The 19,757-nt window shown below is 45.4% G+C and overlaps 1 protein-coding gene across 2 annotated transcripts in view; it reads left to right on the forward strand.

The window, feature by feature from the left end:
* Nucleotides 1–19,757, forward strand: part of LOC119165190 (small subunit processome component 20 homolog) — a 127,143-nt gene that overhangs the window by 35,307 nt on the left and 72,079 nt on the right. For both annotated transcript variants that reach the window (XM_075871014.1, XM_075871015.1), the window contains exons 28-37: nucleotides 2,437–2,514; nucleotides 2,601–2,683; nucleotides 3,622–3,875; nucleotides 5,461–5,605; nucleotides 9,751–9,841; nucleotides 9,999–10,072; nucleotides 11,713–11,836; nucleotides 13,027–13,185; nucleotides 13,325–13,483; nucleotides 17,571–17,711. In XM_075871014.1, coding sequence (XP_075727129.1) covers nucleotides 2,437–2,514; nucleotides 2,601–2,683; nucleotides 3,622–3,875; nucleotides 5,461–5,605; nucleotides 9,751–9,841; nucleotides 9,999–10,072; nucleotides 11,713–11,836; nucleotides 13,027–13,185; nucleotides 13,325–13,483; nucleotides 17,571–17,711 — 1,308 coding nt within the window. The remainder of the gene's footprint in view (nucleotides 1–2,436; nucleotides 2,515–2,600; nucleotides 2,684–3,621; nucleotides 3,876–5,460; nucleotides 5,606–9,750; nucleotides 9,842–9,998; nucleotides 10,073–11,712; nucleotides 11,837–13,026; nucleotides 13,186–13,324; nucleotides 13,484–17,570; nucleotides 17,712–19,757) is intronic.

Genomic DNA, 19,757 nt, shown 5'->3' on the forward strand with positions numbered 1-19,757 from the left:
GTTTTTTATTTTCTCCACGGGGTCCCCGCAAATGATGATGCTTGCAACCCTGAAGCAGCCCTTCGTGAGGTTTGGCTCTGGCCTGCCTGCGCAATTCACATAACTGAGCGAAGTGAAAGCTGCCTGTGAATCTTGATGCCCCAGCCTCGAGCATTCTGAGCCGGGCGTTGTAAACACAGGTGCACACAGTACACTCGGCTGTGGCATCTCTGCGCGCGTTTCGTGCGCCCGGTCTGTTGTGAGATAGTCGACAGGCTGGGCCGGACGATGCCACAGCGACAGCTTGGTAACAAGCACTTGTAATTTAATGTACGAGCTCTATGATGGCAACCTTTAGTAATCTGATGCGGGGCAGCCGTGTTTGAGAAGAATAAGGAGGTCGCGGATTAAGGAGCAGCAGTACAGAAAAGCTGGCTGCTGTTCACTGTTAAGTGCAAAGCTTGCACAAAAAAAAAAAAAAAAAGATGGCCTGCAGATAGATTTACCTGTTCAGGTATTGTCTATATACTCTGTCTCACTTGAAAAACTTTTGATAATTTTTTTTTCTTATTGGCTGCTACGTGTCTTTAAAAAGTGTCAATGCCACGGGCCCTTTCTACAGTGCCAATATCTTTTGTCTGCGTGTGCGATGTAGGATGCACAACAAATCCCCTAACTCATACGGACCACTGACACCATTGTGTAAGGTATTAAAAATCATGCCCTATAAAAAGTACGGCAAATCCCACGCACCTTGGGAATTGATGTTATGCGAAGTGTGTGGCTGTAAGGTGAATGTGTTACATTTTTTTTTTTGAGCTAGATGTTATGAAGTGGCGCTAAATATATGTACAGATCCACGCACACACACATGTTAAACAGCCACATATGCTTTACATTAGCAGTTGTTTGCAGTTGCGTAACAATACCAACAGCAACGTGGATACTAGCAGCTCCAGGAGCAATAAGCTGACATGAAGCACTGGTGTTTGTGCTGGTGCGCGCGATGATGGTAACCCTCAACACTGCTACACAAATCAACTTCAGCGGATAGCGCCCAACTACACCTACGTTAACCCGACATGACGGCTGTATCATAGGAGTACATATGTAGTATTTATAAAATTAGATAGACAGTACTGCAACCACAATTGACGTTGCACAAAGCTCTATTTGAAAAATATATCCGAGGCCTGGCGTGCTCACTGGTAGAATACTTCATTGCAACACAGAATGTAAGGTTTCGATTCCTGCTGGGATACCGACATTTATTGTTTGCATTCGTCCAGTCAACGCTGCCTATGGCAGCTTTTTTTTTTTTAACGCTCAAGCGTTAAAGGGGCCCTGAAACACTTTTTTCAAGCAACCATGGAATTAGTTCACTGAAAAAGCGTATTACCTCACAAATTGAACGCCGCAAAAATTATAAGAATTCCAGTACGAGCGGAGTTACAAAGATTTGTCACACGCTGCAATCACATTCTCTCTTCTCTCGTCCCAATGAAAGCGCCTCAGGACCTTGAGCATTTTTTTCCTGTTTTCTTTGAATATGCGGCTTTTTCAGTGTGATCGCACGCGCGGACAAGTGACGGCCTCTCACGGCGACCTTTGTAACAACTGAGTGCGCCATGTTCAAATAAGCCAATGACTGATAGATGGGCTTACTGGGCTTATTTTCCGTGATTTGTCGAGAGAAGATAAAGCTATTTTTAGCTGACTGATAATTTACTGTGAATTCCAGGCTACGTGCTGTGCTATAATATTTGGCTCGCGTGTTGTCGGGAGCCTCTACTACAGATCCGCAGCCTTTTTTGACCATGTTAAAAAGTGTTGCAGGGCCCCTTTCAAGTAACCCATGTATCTTCTCGCCATTTCTGGGTAGATATAAAATGTCTATCACCTGTGGCACATATGCGCATATTAGTGGCACATACCCGCCGGGTGATTGCCACTGTATTTTTTTGGGGGGGAAGTGTTTGACCGCGTAGGTGACGAAATTGTGACATTTTTTTTTGTCATGACCAGCAAGTCGTCTTTATCATACCATCTTACCCTCCTGTACTAATTTTGGTGGACCCTAAGTTGAGGGGCTGATCATGGGAGCACCCAGACGTACGCAGCTAGATAGATAGATCGACACACAGATAGATGTCAAATGTGCTTGCAGTACACAAAGAATGTTTCACATTTAAAAATCTTTACAACAGGAATACACTGAAGTTCACCATAGAGAAATTATATGTGAAATCATCCTGTTATCGAGCTTATCTATCTCTCTCTCTTTTATTATTTTTTTGTGCTGTTCTTTATATTCAAGGCGTAGGCAGTGCTCTTGATTAAAGTTACCGTAAATGTTTCGTTTTGCAGCAAAGATTTGTGAGTCTAGCTGCGATATAAAATTATTTGCGATTAGCATTTGTTCACTTTGGTGAAAAATTATTTTCATCGCTGTTTCAGTTCTTTGAACGGTTCCACACCTACGAATTCACCTCGGAAGAGATAGACGCCATTTTCGAGTCATTCGTATGGCCTCAGGTGAGTAGTACTTTTAAGGAATTGTCATAGACTCCAAGCAACAATCTCATGCTTTGACAATGTTGGTCTGCGCGTTTACTCCGCAGTTGCCTCGTTTGGCCGAGTTGGCTGGAAAGCAAAAGCCCAACCCTTTGCTCAAGTTCTTCCTCACCCTGAGTCGGAATCCAAGGTAAGGATTTTTAAGTTGAAAGCATCAGATGGCTCAACAAATGTGAAAATCGGCCGTAGGCATCAACGTGAGAGATGCAGAAGTCATCATGTGATGTCATCACGACGTCGCATACCATGTCATTCATTACGTGATTATGTCGTCATAATCATGCCCTATGACGTGATCATGACATTACAAGTTTCCAGATGTCATCATGTCATCCCAAATTTCGGCAACTTGTCATGTCATGGTCACATCATAAGGCACGAACACTTGTGATGCTATCACAACATCGCATACCATGTCAATACATAACAATGTTGTCAAGATCATGTCCTGTGACAAGATCATGACGTCACAAGTTGCCAAAATTTGTGATGTCATCATGACATTTATTTCACATTATGTGCATATGACATCACATAGTCGAGGCTGATGCCAAAGGAGCTTTCGATGCCTTGATCTGGAGACAACGCAAAACAACATTCGGTACGGAAAGCTTCCAGGGGGGATTAGCACAATGGACAGAAAAAAAAAAGATTGTTCTCTTGTCTTTGAGTCATCTTAGGCACATTCATAAGGACCCAGGTGACTTTTATCATAACTACTCCGTGCCAAATATGTGCGAGGAAAATCGGGGAAGTGGGTCGCAAGGAAGTAGCGAGATGAATTTAGAAACGTTCAACAAACAGTGATAAACCTTGACATTTGTAGCTGCAAGATTGCACCAAAGCTGATTTTATTTAGAGCAAGAGGCTAAATTTGACAAGTTTCAAAATTTTACTGTCTCAGCTCGGGAAAAGAGCAGATGATTGATCTTGCTGCTTAAGCATTCAAAGTTACTTCAGTGGCTTTAATGTGCTTCGTCTATCTAAGCTTAATTAGTGTTCTTTCTTTTCCAATTCCTTCTTAAGATCTGTCTCTAGAGCCTCTTTTGCTTTTTTTCTTTTCAACAGGTACTTCGTGCTGTTTGCCAAGTACAAGGCTGACGACCCGAGCCTGTCTCCGCTGCCGTGCCTCGCCTCGCTGCTGAGCAACAGGGACATCTCACCATCCATCCTGAAGATGCTCCTCACGATCATTGACAACATCTTGACACTTCGCGAAGGCGACGGCGACGATGACGCAGAAGGTGGCAAGCGAGCGCCGCCGCTGGTGGTGTGCCACTGCTTTGACGTTGAGGCGCGCCGCTCTACTGCTGGTTTACCTGGTGAGTGACGCCTCGACTTTCTTCAGTGGTGTAGCCAGCATGTTATTTCCTGGTGGAGTTTACCCCACCTGGGCCACTGGTTTTTTAAGTTTAGTTTTTAAAGTGTGTCAGAGTGGACGATGCACTCAACGATCAGCAACAAGGTTTACGATGCAACCCTTAATTTCCCGCACCACATGTCCGACTCTTTACATCCCACTCTTTCCCCTTCCTCGCCCCTTTGTTGTTCACTTGACCCTTGTGCCATCTCGTTCCTCTACCATCAACCACATACAACCTCTGCGACCTGCACCTAACACACGCACACTCCTCACATTTTCATCTCTCACAAGTACTTTCTTTCTATGTCAGTTATGCTAGGGCATCTCTAGGGATGTAGCTGTTATTCATGATGTTCCTGTGCCTATTTCCTTCTTTCTGTGGCAAAGCGAATCATGCATCACATTTTAACGCAATAGCGTTAAAGAACCTATTGGTTGGTTGGTTGCGAAACTTTATTGAGGTCCTGCAAGGCGCGCGTCAGCGCGCAGCGGGCGACTCCCACGTCGGGACCGTTAGGCCAAGCCTATCGGCCGCTCCGCGGGCCTGCTGGACGGCCCAAAATTGGTCGGCCAGGAGGGAGCTGCGTAGGGCCGCCTCCCACCTGACCGATGTAGTGTTGGGGTTAGTGTACATTGCCTTGCACTCCCAGAGCATGTGCGCCAGCGTGGATACATCCCCACATGCGGGGCAAGCGTCATTGGGAAACACGTCCGGATAAATAGCGTGAAGGGATCTCAGGTTAGGGTACGTGTCAGTCTGCAGTAGTCTGAGCGTAAGGGCCTGTGGCCTATTAAGATTTGGATGAGGGAGTGGATATAGTCTCCGCGCGAGGTAAAAATATTTTGTTATTTCGTTGTACGTGGCAGGCGCGTCCCTGTTTTCCGCAACCCCGTTGGCCCCGAATCGTTGCCCGGAACCCGCGCGGTCGGTTAGTGCGCGCGCGGCCTCGTGGGCGTTAAAGAACCTATTTCACTAAAATTTCAGTGTCGGCGGTGGCGTCTTTGGTTGGAGCGATAAAGCAGCTTTGGCTGTGAGTGAAAATTCAGGGTAGATGCCAATGAAGATAAGAGCCGGAAGATGTTTGCAAGTGGGCTTTTCTCGCGGCACTGTTTAGGTCGCCACTGAGAAGCAAGGGGTCGATATGGATTGAGAGGGTGATAGTGCGCGTGAATGCGTGCAGATATTGCAGTTACATTCAACTCTTGAAAGTGAAGCTTAAAGGTTCCCATGTTTTTTTTTTTTTTTAATCATTTGTTCATTGTGAACGTTGAACTTGCATTTTGCAGTTTGAATAGTTTCACAATTGCTTCTATGTATGATGCTCTGCAACTGTCTGCTTTTAAATTGCTGAAAATAATTTTTGACTCCTTGGTAGCAGCCTAGGCCAGTGGCGTCAGCATTAGTCTCTCATAATAAATAAATAAAAGTGGCACCAGCAGCAATGTTAAATAAAGACGTCAAAAGCATAAATTGTGTGCGTCAAATTTTGAAGAGCTCTCGCATGTACACCGGCAATTAATTTCCATCTCTTTCTTTGCCACAGAACCACCAGATGGTGAGCACAGTTACGGGGCACTGCTGATGTTGCCGTACGTTCCTCACACACTACACAGGCTGAAAGCAGTTGTGGAAAGTGCTGTGAAAACACAGAAGCCCCTGTCTCCTGTTGAACTGAACATCCTGCTGAGGCAAGTGCTGGCCCTTTTTACTACCTTAGACACTGTTTTACTTGATACCTGTAGACCTGAATAACATTGACATACCGTCTTTACTCGATTCTACCGCGCCCTCGATTGTAACGCGCACCCATTTCCACCGTGGAAAAAAAAAAAGACATTAATTGCAACGCGCACCCATTTTTCTCGCTGGCCCGCATGATGACACCACTCGAAAAAACGACTCCTTTCTGGAGCGTCTTCCATTTAAATATGAGGTACAGGCGAAGCTTGTGCCCATCTGACGTGTAACAGAGCATTGCCGTCACTGTGGTTTTACCATGGACTGATGTCAGCTCGCGAACTTGCTTCGTCCCCTTCTTTTCGACGGTTGTGGTGCCAGGCATGTCGAAGTAAAGAGGCGTCTGATCGGCACTCCCGATTTGCCCAAGCAAATAGCCGTTGTTGCGCCGCAAGTTTAGGACGAACCTCTGAAAACTGTGAAGCTTTTCATCGTACTCCTCCGCAAAGCTTTTCACATATGCATGTTCCCCTTCGGAGGAAAAAGCCTTTCCTCTTCATAAAGTTAAGTTAGCCAGCACCTGCTCGCTTTAAACTGGCTCCACATTAGACCTTTTTCTAAGACTAATTGCATAGCCCGCACTTGGAGTAGTTCTGCTCGTCAGGGGCCGCTGTGCCGCTCGCTGCTCAAGCACATACTCGCCGAGCAGCTCTTTAATTTGCGGAAACCGACCCTGCTGTGGTCCACAGAAGCCTTTGCGTGAAGCTTTGCTGTCGACAATCTTCTGCTTTTGTTTCCGCCGGTCCCGCACGCACGTTTCGGGAACTCCGAACGACCGCATGCGGCCCTATTTCCGTCCGTTTCTGCAAACACGATGACTTTTCTTTTAAAAGCGGCATCGTGGTGCACTCGAGTTTTGGAAGTCGGCCCTTCCACACCGTCGATTATAATGCACTACTAGATGACGAACTCCTCAGCACACGTACGAAGTGCCGCACATGGGAAACACATAGGCAGAAATGGCCGACGCGCCATGCCAACGCACGTAGGGGGCGGCCATTTTGGATTTGCCGATGGCAATAGATTGACCGTAATTTTTTTGTTCGTACTCGATTCTAACGCGCATGCGATTTATGAACTCGCTTAACCAGAAAAAAGGTGCGCGTTAGATTAGAGTAATTACGGTATACACTCAAACCTCATTATAACAAAGTTGCATCTTGCAGCCAACTAAGTTTGTTATATACAGTCGAATCTCGATAATTCGAACTAGAAGGGGCCTGACAATTTGTTCGAATTAAAAAAATTCAAAATAATGAAAGCTAAGTGAATGGAGGGCTCACCATGCAGTTTATAGCTTGCAAAAAAGAAAAAAAAATCTAGCAATGCACATGCAATGACGTATGTGCATTGATCTGACTGAGCTAACACATGAGGGGGAAGTTTCAAAAGACTTACATTTAGTCACAAATCACAGGACATTCACCATTAACTGAAGTAATCAATGATGCACGCATGCACACGCCTTGCAGCGAGTAAATCAATTTCGCACGCAGCTTGCAAAGCATTTCTACTTCAGCTTCAGCATTCTCCTGGCAAGAGAAGTTGCGCGCGGCAATGTCCAGTGCCGACACTCTCTAAAGACGACGATAACGACTGCCTCTCTGCTACTACCCTCTGCGCCAAAGCCGCAGCGTGGCCAGCATGTGACGAAAAAGAAGGAGCGTCTCCACGCGGAGAGAAGCAGATTGGCATTTGAGAGAGAACGAACACTCCACAACAGCTTTTTTTTTTCTCTTCGCGCATGTGGTTGAAAGGAGAAGGGTCTACGTGGCATGGGACGGGGAAGAGGGAAGTGTGGCACCAGCGTGTGAGAGAGAGCCAACACTTCGTAACAGCTTTGTATTTTTTTCCTCTCTCTCTTCGCGTATGGCATTGAAAGGAGAAGGGTCTTTACGTGGTAGGGACGGAAAAGAAAGAAGCGTGGCACAGGCGCGTCGCAGCTAGGTATTTGAGAGAGAGCAAACATTTCACCTAGAAGAATAAGAATGGAGTGGAGTACATTCAGCAAGCACTCTCAAATTATGACAGGTAGATTGCCACTATCCCTCAAGAGGAAGGTATATAACAGCTGTATCTTGCCGGTACTTAGCTACGGAGCAGAAACCTGGAGACTTACAAAGAGGGTTCAGCTTAAATTGAGGACGACGCAGCGAGCAATGGAAAGAAAAATGGTAGGTGTAACCTTAAGAGACAAGAAGAGAGCAGAGTGGATTAGGGGACAAACGGGGGTTAAGGATATCATAGTTGAAATAAAGAAGAGGAAATGGACATGGGCCGGGCATGTAGCGCGTAGACAGGATAACCGCTGGTCATTAAGGGTAACTAACTGAATTCCTAGAGAAGGGAAGCGGGTTAGGGGGAGACAGAAGGTTCGGTGGGCAGACGAGATTAAGAAGTTTGCGGGTATAAATTGGCAGCAGCAAGCACAGGACCGGGTTAACTGGCGGAACATGGGAGAGGCCTTTGTCCTGCAGTGGACATAGTCAGGCTGATGATGATGATGAAACATTCCACCGCCGCCTTTTCTTTCCATTTGTGCGCAGCGTTGAGGTGTCGGGGGTTGCGCCACGGGATTGGGCGTGGTGGTAAGAGCATTTTTGGAGCGCGGTATGTTCGAATGAACCGTCGCAAGTGCTTGCGCGTTCTAATTGCAGGGCGTTTTCGCCCATTGGAATACACAAAGCTTTGACAGGACCTCAGTTCTTGTTCGAATTAACCGGAAGTTCGAATTGGGCGTGTTCAAATTAATGAGATTTTACTGTATTTGAAGATTTGTTATAAAAATATATTTTTAACACTATATTTATTGCAAGACTATTCTTATTTTATTTCTTTATAACTGGGTTCGTTATATTGAGGTTTGAGTGTAGTTACTATCGCCAAGTTGTAATTAAATGCAGCTAATTTTTCTCCACATGTCAGCTACATTGTTTTAACTCAGACTTTCAGTGCAGAAGTTAGTAACAAAGGCAGCCGTGGCTGCTGTAATTGGGTAGGAAATTGGGAAATGCTCATGACAGCTGGCACGAACCGAACAGTTTTTTTTTTTCTCGTCTGTGTTTTGTTTGCGCAGTCTGTTATGAGTTGGGCTGCTATGTGGGGTATGCACCGAGTCTTGATTTGCAAGGGGGCAACACCATTGCTGTGCAATTTTGAAGGTCTGTTCGTACATGCCGTCCTGTTTTCCGGGCTTCAGCTTGTAGGAGGTGGTCCGGAGGCCTCAAAACATCCAAGTGGCCGTACGGATCTCAAACACAGCACGTGCAGCGAGTTTTTTGCACTTGTGGTGAGCACGGGGACCTCCAAAGTGGCGACGTCAATGCTTCGGTCTTTGCGTATGACGTCAGGTGCATACGATCCTGTAACTGGGCAAAGCATTGGATTAGGCTAGTGGGTGATAGACCAGACCATAACTTGAATTGTTATGCATTACCAGTTTGTATGAACTACCTTTTTATGCCCCCTTGCAGTGGCACAGAATAGCTTTCAGTTTGGAGTCTTCAAAACATTGTTAAATTATACGTCACTGTCAGGCCATTGACTGCTGCGTGTTAAATTTGGGAACATGTAATAAAGAGGCAATGGGAAGGGTGTCAACTTATTTTAATAAATCGAGTCATAGCCCTACAGTTCGATCATATATGATCTTTGCTCCAATGGGGCCGCCCAGAAAGAGTCAATGTTGTAACTTTTAAAAGATTATTATTGTAAATTGTTGAAATAATGAACTGTATCGGCATGTCAATACAGGTATCATCTGGGGTGGAACTGCAAAGCACATGTCAAATGTAGGAAAGTAAAATTAAGGGCTCATATTTCTTGTTAGACAAAATATCAATGAGATCTAACAGACAATAATGCCACGAAACGTATAGGGGATGTTATTAGAAGTAATAGCAATGTAAATGTGAAGAAACAAAAATGAAAGAAAAGATAACTTGTCACTGGCAGGATCCCAATATGCCTTCCTTGTTATCAACAGATTGCATTTGATAAAGAAGTCTTACCACTCACAATAAGTCTGTCGTGTTGGATAGTTATAAGCAAAATGATTAGACTAATAACCAATTAACCTAATTTCTGCTTCTTTCAGGATAAGTGGCCTGTTGACGAACTCTCTACAGTGTGCCGAGTTGGCAAAGCTCTTCGTCGTCGGGTTCAAGAAGCTCCGAAGTCAAGCTCAGGTAATTTAAGCAAAAAAAAAAGTAAAACAATTCCGCTGGCATTTTCGTTGCTTTGATGTAACAGTGCAGTTGAGCAGCTGTGTCTATACACACAATGCTGTTATGCATGGACATTGTCACAGAGTTTGTCCTCAGACTTTTTTTTTTTGTTTTTCAGGATTCTGATCAGCAAAAACTGGCAACCGTACTCAACTTGGCCAAGGTTGCAGACAATCCAGATCAACTTTTGGGGTATGCCATAAAATCTTGGCATTTACACTCAAACCTCATTATAATAAATTTACATCTTGCACAAAAATAAGTTGCTATATCCGAATATTCGCTATGAAGGCTTATTCCTAACACTACATCTATTGTGAAACTTTTTAAATACCCCATAACCAATGTTTTGTTATTTACAGGTTCATTGTATATCTGAGTGTATAATGAGAGAATTTCATACTTTTGTGGCATACTTTTCTTCTTCTTCTTCTGGCACGACACACTTGGGACATAAGCTAGTAGTGGGTAGTCTGCTGAGGAGAAAGAAGAAGGAGTTGGAACAATGGTGGAGATGCATTAGTAAACCGCGCTGTGTTTTCGGAATCGCGTTTCAGAGTGCTACACCTTTATGAGGAAGAGTTCAACTGTGTGAATCAACCAAAGCATCAACTGCAGGTTACTAAATGTCAACTACAGGTTATGCTAAAGTGCAAAAGTATAGATAGCCAGGCTAGTCCATACGGATTCATGGTAATGTACAGCTTATGCCTTGAGCATTGCACATTTCAACCAGTGCATCGATAGTTGAAATGTGTTGCTGGCAGTGTTCAGCCACATTGCACCTGTGCTCATACTTTATGCTCCACCTGTGCTCATACTTTGTGGATTGCTAGTTTGTCATGTATGTAATTTGTATATGACTCAAATAATTTGTATATGACCTTTTTAGTGTTGGTTGTGATCATGGTAGTAACCTTGCATTTTACTGCGTCTTACTAATGGGCTGTTATTCGCAGTACTATTATTCCACAATCACGTTACATCCTTTCGCAACGAACTTCTTTTGGGTCTCTCATATTGCTATTTACGAAGTCCTGCGAACATAACTCTGTAAAAGAAAAGAAAAAAAAAGAGGCATATAATGTAACGTCCTTTCTTTAAAAGTCAAGGGCCCCAGTGCCACCTTTGATGGCAGCATTCTTATAAGTGCAAAATGCAATAACAGTCTGCGAGTTGCACAGTTTGCTGGTGGAGGACCATGCAGGTAACCGTAATGTATGTGTAGTATCGTGCAACGGACGCGCCGCACGGAGAACACAGGGCACGGCACTGAAGCACCGGCCGACACGAGGTACACAGCAGCCGTTAGCCAAGCAGGGACTCCTTTATTATGTACAATGCCGCGCATATATACACAGGGTGGCGCCCCCTGAGGGCGAAAATACTTTACATGGAACCGAAACTGGCAACCATGAAACAGAAACCGAAACACACCAGAGTTTGTAATCAGGATTGGTTAATACGGACCAGTGACTGCATTACATATGAGAGTTCTCAGTTCATAATAGCTTTACTTTAATACAATATGTGCTGTAAACAACTGGTAATACGGTCATCTAATTTGGTCCTCGATGGCTTCGTTCATTGCTCCAGTGATATTTTATACAGTATTGAAAACCTTGTTCAGGGGATGGATGAACCAATGAGTCAGATAGAACGTAGAGTTGTCAAGGACATGTCAGTGGCTCTACTGGCAAGGTTATGTCGGTAGAGCTGTAATGACAAATGGTAACACGTTTCTTAGAAATAACGTCCTCTGCAAGTGCCCTTATTTCGCCTGTGGTCCTGTCAGTTGCAATGAAGACGTTTTTTTTAAACTCCTCCTGCAGGTACACCGCCGTTCTCTTCTCGGCTCTTGGCGGCCACCTGTCGAGGCGTCTCTTGTGCGACATCTACCGCGTTGTGGCTGAGCGTGTGCCACGCTTTGCTGAACTGGCGTCGTTCATTGCCAAGGTCAGTTGGACTCTTGAACAGCAATCTCTTGCTCGCTTGTTTCACGAAACAAACAAGCCTTCCTGGAACCTCAGAATTTTTTCTGTATGGCTGTGCAGGCACTGAGTTATGAGTAAAGTTATAAGAGTACCCAGCACAGTGGTCTGGTGGTTACCGTGCGCGATTGCTGGTCTGAAGGTCATGGGGTGGGCTCGTTTTCGATGATAAAGGGGGGAAATGCTTAATTATACTTGGAATTGAGTGCAAAAATAAAGAAATTTGATCGTCAAAATTTTCAGAGCTCTCTCCGGCTGAGTCCTTTATAATATTGGTGTGTTGGGGACGTGAAACCCGCACAATTGTTATATTATCAATTTCAAAACTAACCTGCTGGACTGTTTGATTGATGAACAGCATGGTGGACAGCACATACCGTGAGACTACAAGGAAGCACACTTGTTATCCTTCTCGTCCGCACAGTCTGCCAGTGGAAAACCATCCAAGTATTCCTAGTGTATGTGGCGAAACACTCAATTATACGGACTAATGATTGTATAACATATAACAGCTTTTGGTTCATTTTAGTGCAATATGTGCTGTAAACCACAGGTAATGCAGTCACTTAACTTACACCATATATCATACGATGTGCACAACTGTATTTGCTATTTAATAGAATTTCATATTCTCATGCAGTTTGTTATTTCTTTCATATCAGTCTCTCTTTCAAACTGATGCACTCTCAGTCCCATTTATGTTAATGTGCTTGTTTCCTCTGTTGAATAATCAGTTTTACTGCATGCTTTGTTGTTTTTTATCTGCCAAGTTGATGGGGAATAATCAGTTTTACTGCATGCTTTGTTGTTTTTTATCTGCCAAGTTGATGGGGACTGCATTAGCTTGTCACAAGCATCATAGTTGAAACCCTTTATAAGAGGCATGATCCGGGCAGCATTTGTTCTCCTATATATGAGATGTCTCTCATGAGCAGGGTACCTTGTATGCACTTTCTTGTCAACCCGTATTTTACTGTAAGCACACTGGTTTCTCTTATAACCATTCGTCCCTTATATGTAATGCCCATTGCCTTGAGAGTAAATAAATGAAATGAAATGAAATCAGTGCCCCTTATAAAGGGGTTCGACTGTAATTGCTTGCATGTTCCTTCTTTTTGCACTTTTATTTTACTTAATTTTAAAAATGTTTCTCAGGTGAACTCCTGGAATCCAAGGTGCGCAGATGAGCCAAATTACCAGACAAGGCTGGAGGGATTCAAGATGGCCGCTCCTTTAGTACTGGGGCAGAAGGAGAAGCCGGATGTTCGCATCGTGCTCGCTGTGATATACAACTGCACCTACACCATTCGAGCTGTAAGGGCAAATCACAGTGATTGTAGCCGCAACATGACATTGCGTGTTTTGTCATTGTCTTGAATAAGGACCATTACTTTATGTGTCGACACTATTTATGTATACTATACAGTGCATTGTCCTTTACCGCTATGCTCAGGTCGATGACCTCGCCCTGCGAGATGCCGCGTCCTTGGCCCTCGCTCAGATGGGCCCTGTGTTCCACACCTGGCTGACGGAGGACAAGGCAGCGTACGAGAAGTGTGTCACCGAGGCTCTGATGGGTGAAATCCGTCAAGGTCTGCGTGGAAAGGCTGAGGCGAGTTTTTACAAATTGAGACATTGTGGCCACAGGTGTTTGCATGGAGTACACTCAAACCTCGATATAACGAACCCGGATATAACGAAATACTGGTTACAGTGAAGTTAATCATGAATAGTCTTGCAATAGATTGTTTGAAATGAGAGTGCACTATGTAAACACAGTTTAGATAGACAGGGAGAAGCGCTTGTCCCTGTCTATCCTGTCTGCGTCTACTTAGTGCGCTCTCATTTCAAACAATCATGTATCACCAACTCGCCCAATCAACCCTATTGACTTGCAATACAGACAGTGTTGGGACTATACCTTTATAACGAATTTTTTGATATAACAAACCTACTTTCGTGTAAGATGCAATTTCATTAACATGAAGCTTGAGTGTAGCTGTGAGCAGCATGTAAGTGCCATGCAAACACTAGAACTCAAGCGTGCCATGCAAACAGTAGAACAGCCACTGCCTCGGCGTTTCCAGCTTAGTTCTTCGCACAGAAAGCTGACAGGCACTAGTGAAAGGTGTGGCTTTGGCTCTTGGCTTGTACAGCATGCATTGAAATTTTTTTTTTTTTTTTTTCGGTTTGCATCACCTCTAAATAATTTTTTTATGTCTATGGAAAAGCAAACAAATCTTCCTATGTTGCTATGCGTGAGTGGGAATTTGTTTTAGCCAAGTTCATCTTAACGGGAGGTTGCTACACTGAAATATAAAAGTGTGAGTTTTACGAATACACTGAAACCTCAATATAACAAACACAAATGTTACAAAATATTTGTTATAATGAAGTAAATAAACAATGGTCTTGCAATTGATACAGTGTTAAAAATAACCTTTATAATAAATGTTTCGATATAACAAACTTTTTTTCATGTAACATGCAACTTTGTTATACAATAGAATCTCGATGATACATTCGAAGGGAGCGCATAAAATATTCGTATCAGCTCGAATTTGTATGAATCAAAAACAACTCAAAGCTGATAAAGATGATAGACAAGAACTTCATTGGCAACTACACCTTGCTGAAAAAAGTCTGTGATGTAACTTTCCTGCTTTCAAGGTCTCTTAATTAATTAAGTGCCGCGGTTTTCTCGCTCATGCTGCTGGCGCAGCGCCTTCACAGTTGACATCAGAGCGAGCGAAAGCGCCAAACTCATTGGAAATTCACTCGCTTTCCTGCTAAAGCAGCCGAAAACCGTGCCGCGATGTCGATACGAAAAATAATGAGTCCTGGAGAATTCGCATTGGAGAATTCAAGCGAAAATGCAAGCGCGGCCGGAAAACCGTGTTCGCGCCCGCCATAAACGTTCACATTCGTTCTGCCCCTCGTATACATGCCACCCCGGCCGCCGCCATCGCCGCTTAAGAATTCATTAGATTTTTACCAATTCCTAAGCACTGAAGTTCGTATCAAGTTATAATTATGCATACAAGGCACTGAAAATAAACAGTTTACACCTTTACTAACGTTATTTCGCAAAACACGCCAGCCGAAATGACAAGAGCTGACACAGCGGCGGCAACGGATTCAGCCGGCAGTGCAAAAGCAAGACACGTTCGAGCAAGCCGACTCGCTGCTGCGGCACCTTCTTCTACTTCCGGTGTTATGAGCGGTCGTAATCCAAACCAGGCTCTCAACGACCGCGTCCTTGTCGTGAGCTTTGACGTGCCGCTTTACTCTATGGCCGCGCGGGTAGTTTGCGGTAGCGCCGACGTGACCTACCGCCCATGCCTTCGCCGCCATGTTGATTTGCGACTGGTTGTTAACATCATGTGGTTTGAGAGATAGAGTGATAGAGCAGCCAGTGAAGCCAAAGCCGTGAAGCAAAAAGGCGAGACTATGCTATCGCGTGTCGAGAAAATTGGTCTCGGACCGATTTTCTCGCGGCGTGTTTTTGTCGCATTGCACCGCTGGCATGGAGTGGTCAATCGCACACTCGTATCATTTGCGGGGGCTGGGAAAACCATTTGTATAACACCGAGTCACGGTGTATTTCATATAATGTAGTCCATCCAAAACAACCTTAAAATTCATATCATCGCGAAATTCGCATCAACCGTAATCGTATCGTCGAGATTCTGCTGCAATGAAGCTTGAGTGTACAAGCAGGAGTCCACTTACCGTAATTACTCGAATCTAACGCGCACCTTTTTTCCGGTTAAGGGAGTTCATAAATCGCATGCGCGTTAGAATTGAGTACAAAAAAAAATGAATATGGTCATTCTATTGCCATCGGCATTTCCAAAATGGCCGCCCCCTACGTGTGTCGGCATGGCGCGTCGGCCATTTCTGCCTATGTGTTTCCCATGTGAGACACTTCGTACGTGTGCTGAGGAGTTTGTCATCTTGTAGTGCATTAGCATCGACGGCATGGAAGGGCCGACTCCAAAAACTCGAGTGCACCACGATGCTGCTTTTAAAAGGACAGTCATCGCGTGTGCAGAAACGGACAGAAATCGGGCCGCATCGCGGTCGTTCGGAGTTCCCGAAACGTGCGTGCGGGACTGGAGGAAACAAAAGCAGAAGATTGTCGACAGCAAAGCTTCACGCAAAGGCTTCAGTGAACCACAGCAGGGTCGGTTTCCGCAAATTAAAGAGCTGCTCGGCGAGTATGTGCTTGAGCAGCAAGCGGCACAGCAGCCCGTGACGACAAAACTCCAAGCGCGGGCTACGCAATTAGCCTAGAAAAAGGTCTAATGCGGAGCCAGTTTAAAGTGAGCAGGTACTGGCTAACTAACTTTATGAAGAGAAAAGGCTTTTCCCTCCGAAGGGGAAGGGGCATATGCGAAAAGTTTTGCGGAGGAGTACGATGAAATGCTTCACAGTTTTCAGAGGTTCGTCCTAAACTTGTGGCACAACAACGGCTACCTGCTTGGGCAAATCGGGAATGCCGATCAGACGCCTCTTTACTTCGACATGCCTGGCACCACAACCATCGAGAAGAAGGGGGCAAAGCAAGTTTGCGTGCTGACATCGGTCCACGGTAAAACTACAGTGACGGCAATGCTCTGTTACACGTCAGATGGGCACAAGTTTCGGCCGTACCTCATATTTAACTGGAAGACGCTCCCGAAAGGAGTCGTTTTTTTCGAGTGGTGTGATCGCGCGGGCCAGCGAGAAAAATGGGTGCGCGTTGCAATCGATGTCTTACTTTTTTTTTTCGTCGTGGAAATCTGGTGCGCGTTACAATCGAGGGCGCGGTATAATCAAGTAAATACGGTATGCGTTCATATTATCACCTAGAAAGTAATGTTGCTCCTGTGGGGTGTTGGCCAGAAAAATAAACACATTGTAATAATAAATTATGTGCTAAGTCGTATTCATGTTATTCCACTGTACTCGCATATCAGTAATGTAGGTCAGTGTCGCCAGTGTTGGTTATCAAGATAATCAGAGGTTGTTAGAGGCAATTGAAGATTATGCTAACAGATTTATTTAGCTAATGCCTCCTCTATTTTATTCATGCCAGCCAGATGCACCCGGTTCAGCCATTCACCACTCTCTCCTCTTCCCTTTCCAGCTCTCACGCATCACCTAGCTTTCACGTGTGCTTTGCGTTCACGGATGAGAGAAACCCTCATACAGTGCCTCATGATCGAAATTATATGATCTAATTTTTGTTCAGTTGTGTATATAGCGTCGCATTCCTCATGTTCACTTTATTGGGGGTCATACTGGCTCTGTAAAAGATACGGTGTTTTGAGATAGCGTGTCGCTGTTCGTGGCGCTATGCGGGCGACCGATGGGGAAGCGTCACTGCAATGCTACTGCATGTGCTGTGATGTGGCGGTAGCATGGCTTCGAGCCACAAAGAAGGAGCTCGAAGGAACAAATCGGACAGACATATGGTAATGGAGTGGGAAACACGTCTATCAAATCTCCAGGGTAAAGCGCTCGGAAGGACGTCTGAAGCAAGCAACGCTACCCGTGACGTAGCGTCACATCGGGACCGCTCCCTGAACTAAGGCACATTGACGGCTGCCGTTGAGAAGCGCGCGTTTGCACTGGCATTGAAAGAAATAAAGGAGGCGTTGATCTAGCATATTTACTGCGAATGCGCTCCTAAATGGCTTTTGTTGTCTCAACAGCCCAGCCGCCAGGAATTTGTGCGCGTGTTGTCGCAACTGCTGCAACACTGCAGCGAGCACCCATCCCTGACTGGCTTGAGTCAGCTGTGCTGCAAAGAAGACGTCGAGCTCGACTTCTGGGAGAACCTGTGCCACATACAGGTATGGTGTGCATTACTTTGGCATCCAATTTGCCCGTGTGAGGACACACCCAAACGGTGAAAATTTCAACTAAACTACAGTGAACCCTCGTTATAACGAAGTCAGCAGGACGGTGAAAAAATTCGATATAAGCGACTGCCTCATAAAAGCTCGGCAAGTAAATCTAAATTAGCTATGACAACATCACAGAAGTGGTATTCAATAAAAAACACCTCTATTCACGCACAAAAGAAGTCAGTCAGCTTACTTTGTCGAGTGCTTTGGCTGAGCGCGAGAAGTGCCTGCTTCAATTTGTTCGAGCAAATTATGAGGTCATGGTTGCCACCCCCGCACTCCACTCTATCTCGCACTAGATGGAGGTTTTCCTGCATTTGTGGTAGTGTTGGTACAGCAAAACCTCGTTACTTCAAAGTCAGTGGGGCCATGAGAAATCTTCGAATTAAGCAGGTCGTCGAATTAACGAAACATGTGGGATGCAAGGAGCTTGCGATTATTCGAAGTAATCAGGGCTGATCGTTTGCGGCTCCAAGGGTAATGTTTTCCTGCAATACCTGGTCTTAACTTTTCCGCGAACACAGAGGAACGGTGGGCCTCGTTGCTGCCACAGAAAAAACAAAAGAAGAGATAAACTTCTTGATAAATTGAAATGTTCACATATGGAAAACAATACGTGCTTTACTGCAATGCAGCAGTGACATGTGGCCAGCATGTCTCTTGCTCCTCGCTGCATCAGCACGTCATAATGTGACTACCGTATATACTCGTGTAAGGGCCGCACTTTTTTTTCGAAAATTTTGCTAGGTGCGGCCCTTACACGAATCAGGCCGATTTAGTACAGGCAGTACAGGCCAAAGGTCTGTACTGTTTATGCAACAGTAGCAGAGTGCAAGAGTCACAAATGACATGCCAGAAATGTTTTTATTCGGATTCCATTTCGCTGTCCTCGTTCTCGGAGGAGCTCGCCTCGGCGTCCGCGTCTTCCCAGAGACGGTCATCTTCGGTGCCGTTCATAAAGTTCGAAATTCCCGTTACCTTGAAGCTTTTAGCAACTACTTCTACTGACATGGCACGCCACGCATTCAAAATCCATTCACACACCTGTTGGAGCGACGCCCGCTTCAGCCGTCCTGTAGGGGTCTTCTCGTGGACGCCTCCAGCCATCCATTCAGAGTAACATCGGCGAAATTCCACTTTGAATGGTCTGTTGACGCATACGTCGAGCGGCTGCAGCACACTCGTCAGGCCACCGGGAATGACGGCCAAGTCCGTACGAGTTGCGGCAACTCGGTTCTTGACGCGGTCGGTCAAGTGGCCCCTAAAGCTGTCCAAAACAAGGAGGGCTTTCCGTTGTAACAGCCCTCCAGGTCTGTTTGCCCAGACGGTCTTAATCCAGTCAACGACCAGTTCCTCGGACATCCAGCCCTTCTCTTGCGCACGTACGACGATTCCCTGAGGGAACTTCTCTTTTGGGAGAGTCTTCCTTTTAAATACGACGTACGGCGGAAGCCTCCTGCCGTCTGCCGTGATGCACAACATCACAGTGCACCTTTGGCGTTCTGCACCAGTCGTGCGCACAGACACACTTTTCGCACCTTTTAAATCCACTGTGGTGCTTTCCGGTGCATCGAACCACACAGGTGTCTGGTCCGCATTCCCAATTTGGGACAGGTCGTATTCATGCTCCCTCCTGAGAGCATTCACGAAGCGATGAAACTTAATGACGTGGTCTTCGTACTCGCGCGGCAGTTTTTGGCAAATCGTCGTTCGGCGCCGAATAGAAAGCTGGTTACGGTTCATAAACCGCGTAGCCCAGCCCCGACTTGCCTTGAATTGTGCCGGGGGTATTTCCATGTGGCGAGCGATGCTGAGGGCTTTGACGCGTATCATGTCAGTCGATACGGCGTAGCCGTCCCTTCGTGTGTCGACGACGTAGTTGACGAGCTCGCTTTCGAGTTGCGGGTACTTGCACTTTTTCCCGCGAAACGCCTTTCGGCTCCTGTTAGTAGCGGCGAGGGCATCTTTCTGATTCATCCAGTAACGCACGCG

This window comes from Rhipicephalus microplus, chromosome 8, assembly GCF_043290135.1.
Source record: "Rhipicephalus microplus isolate Deutch F79 chromosome 8, USDA_Rmic, whole genome shotgun sequence".
Classification (NCBI taxonomy): domain Eukaryota; kingdom Metazoa; phylum Arthropoda; class Arachnida; order Ixodida; family Ixodidae; genus Rhipicephalus; species Rhipicephalus microplus.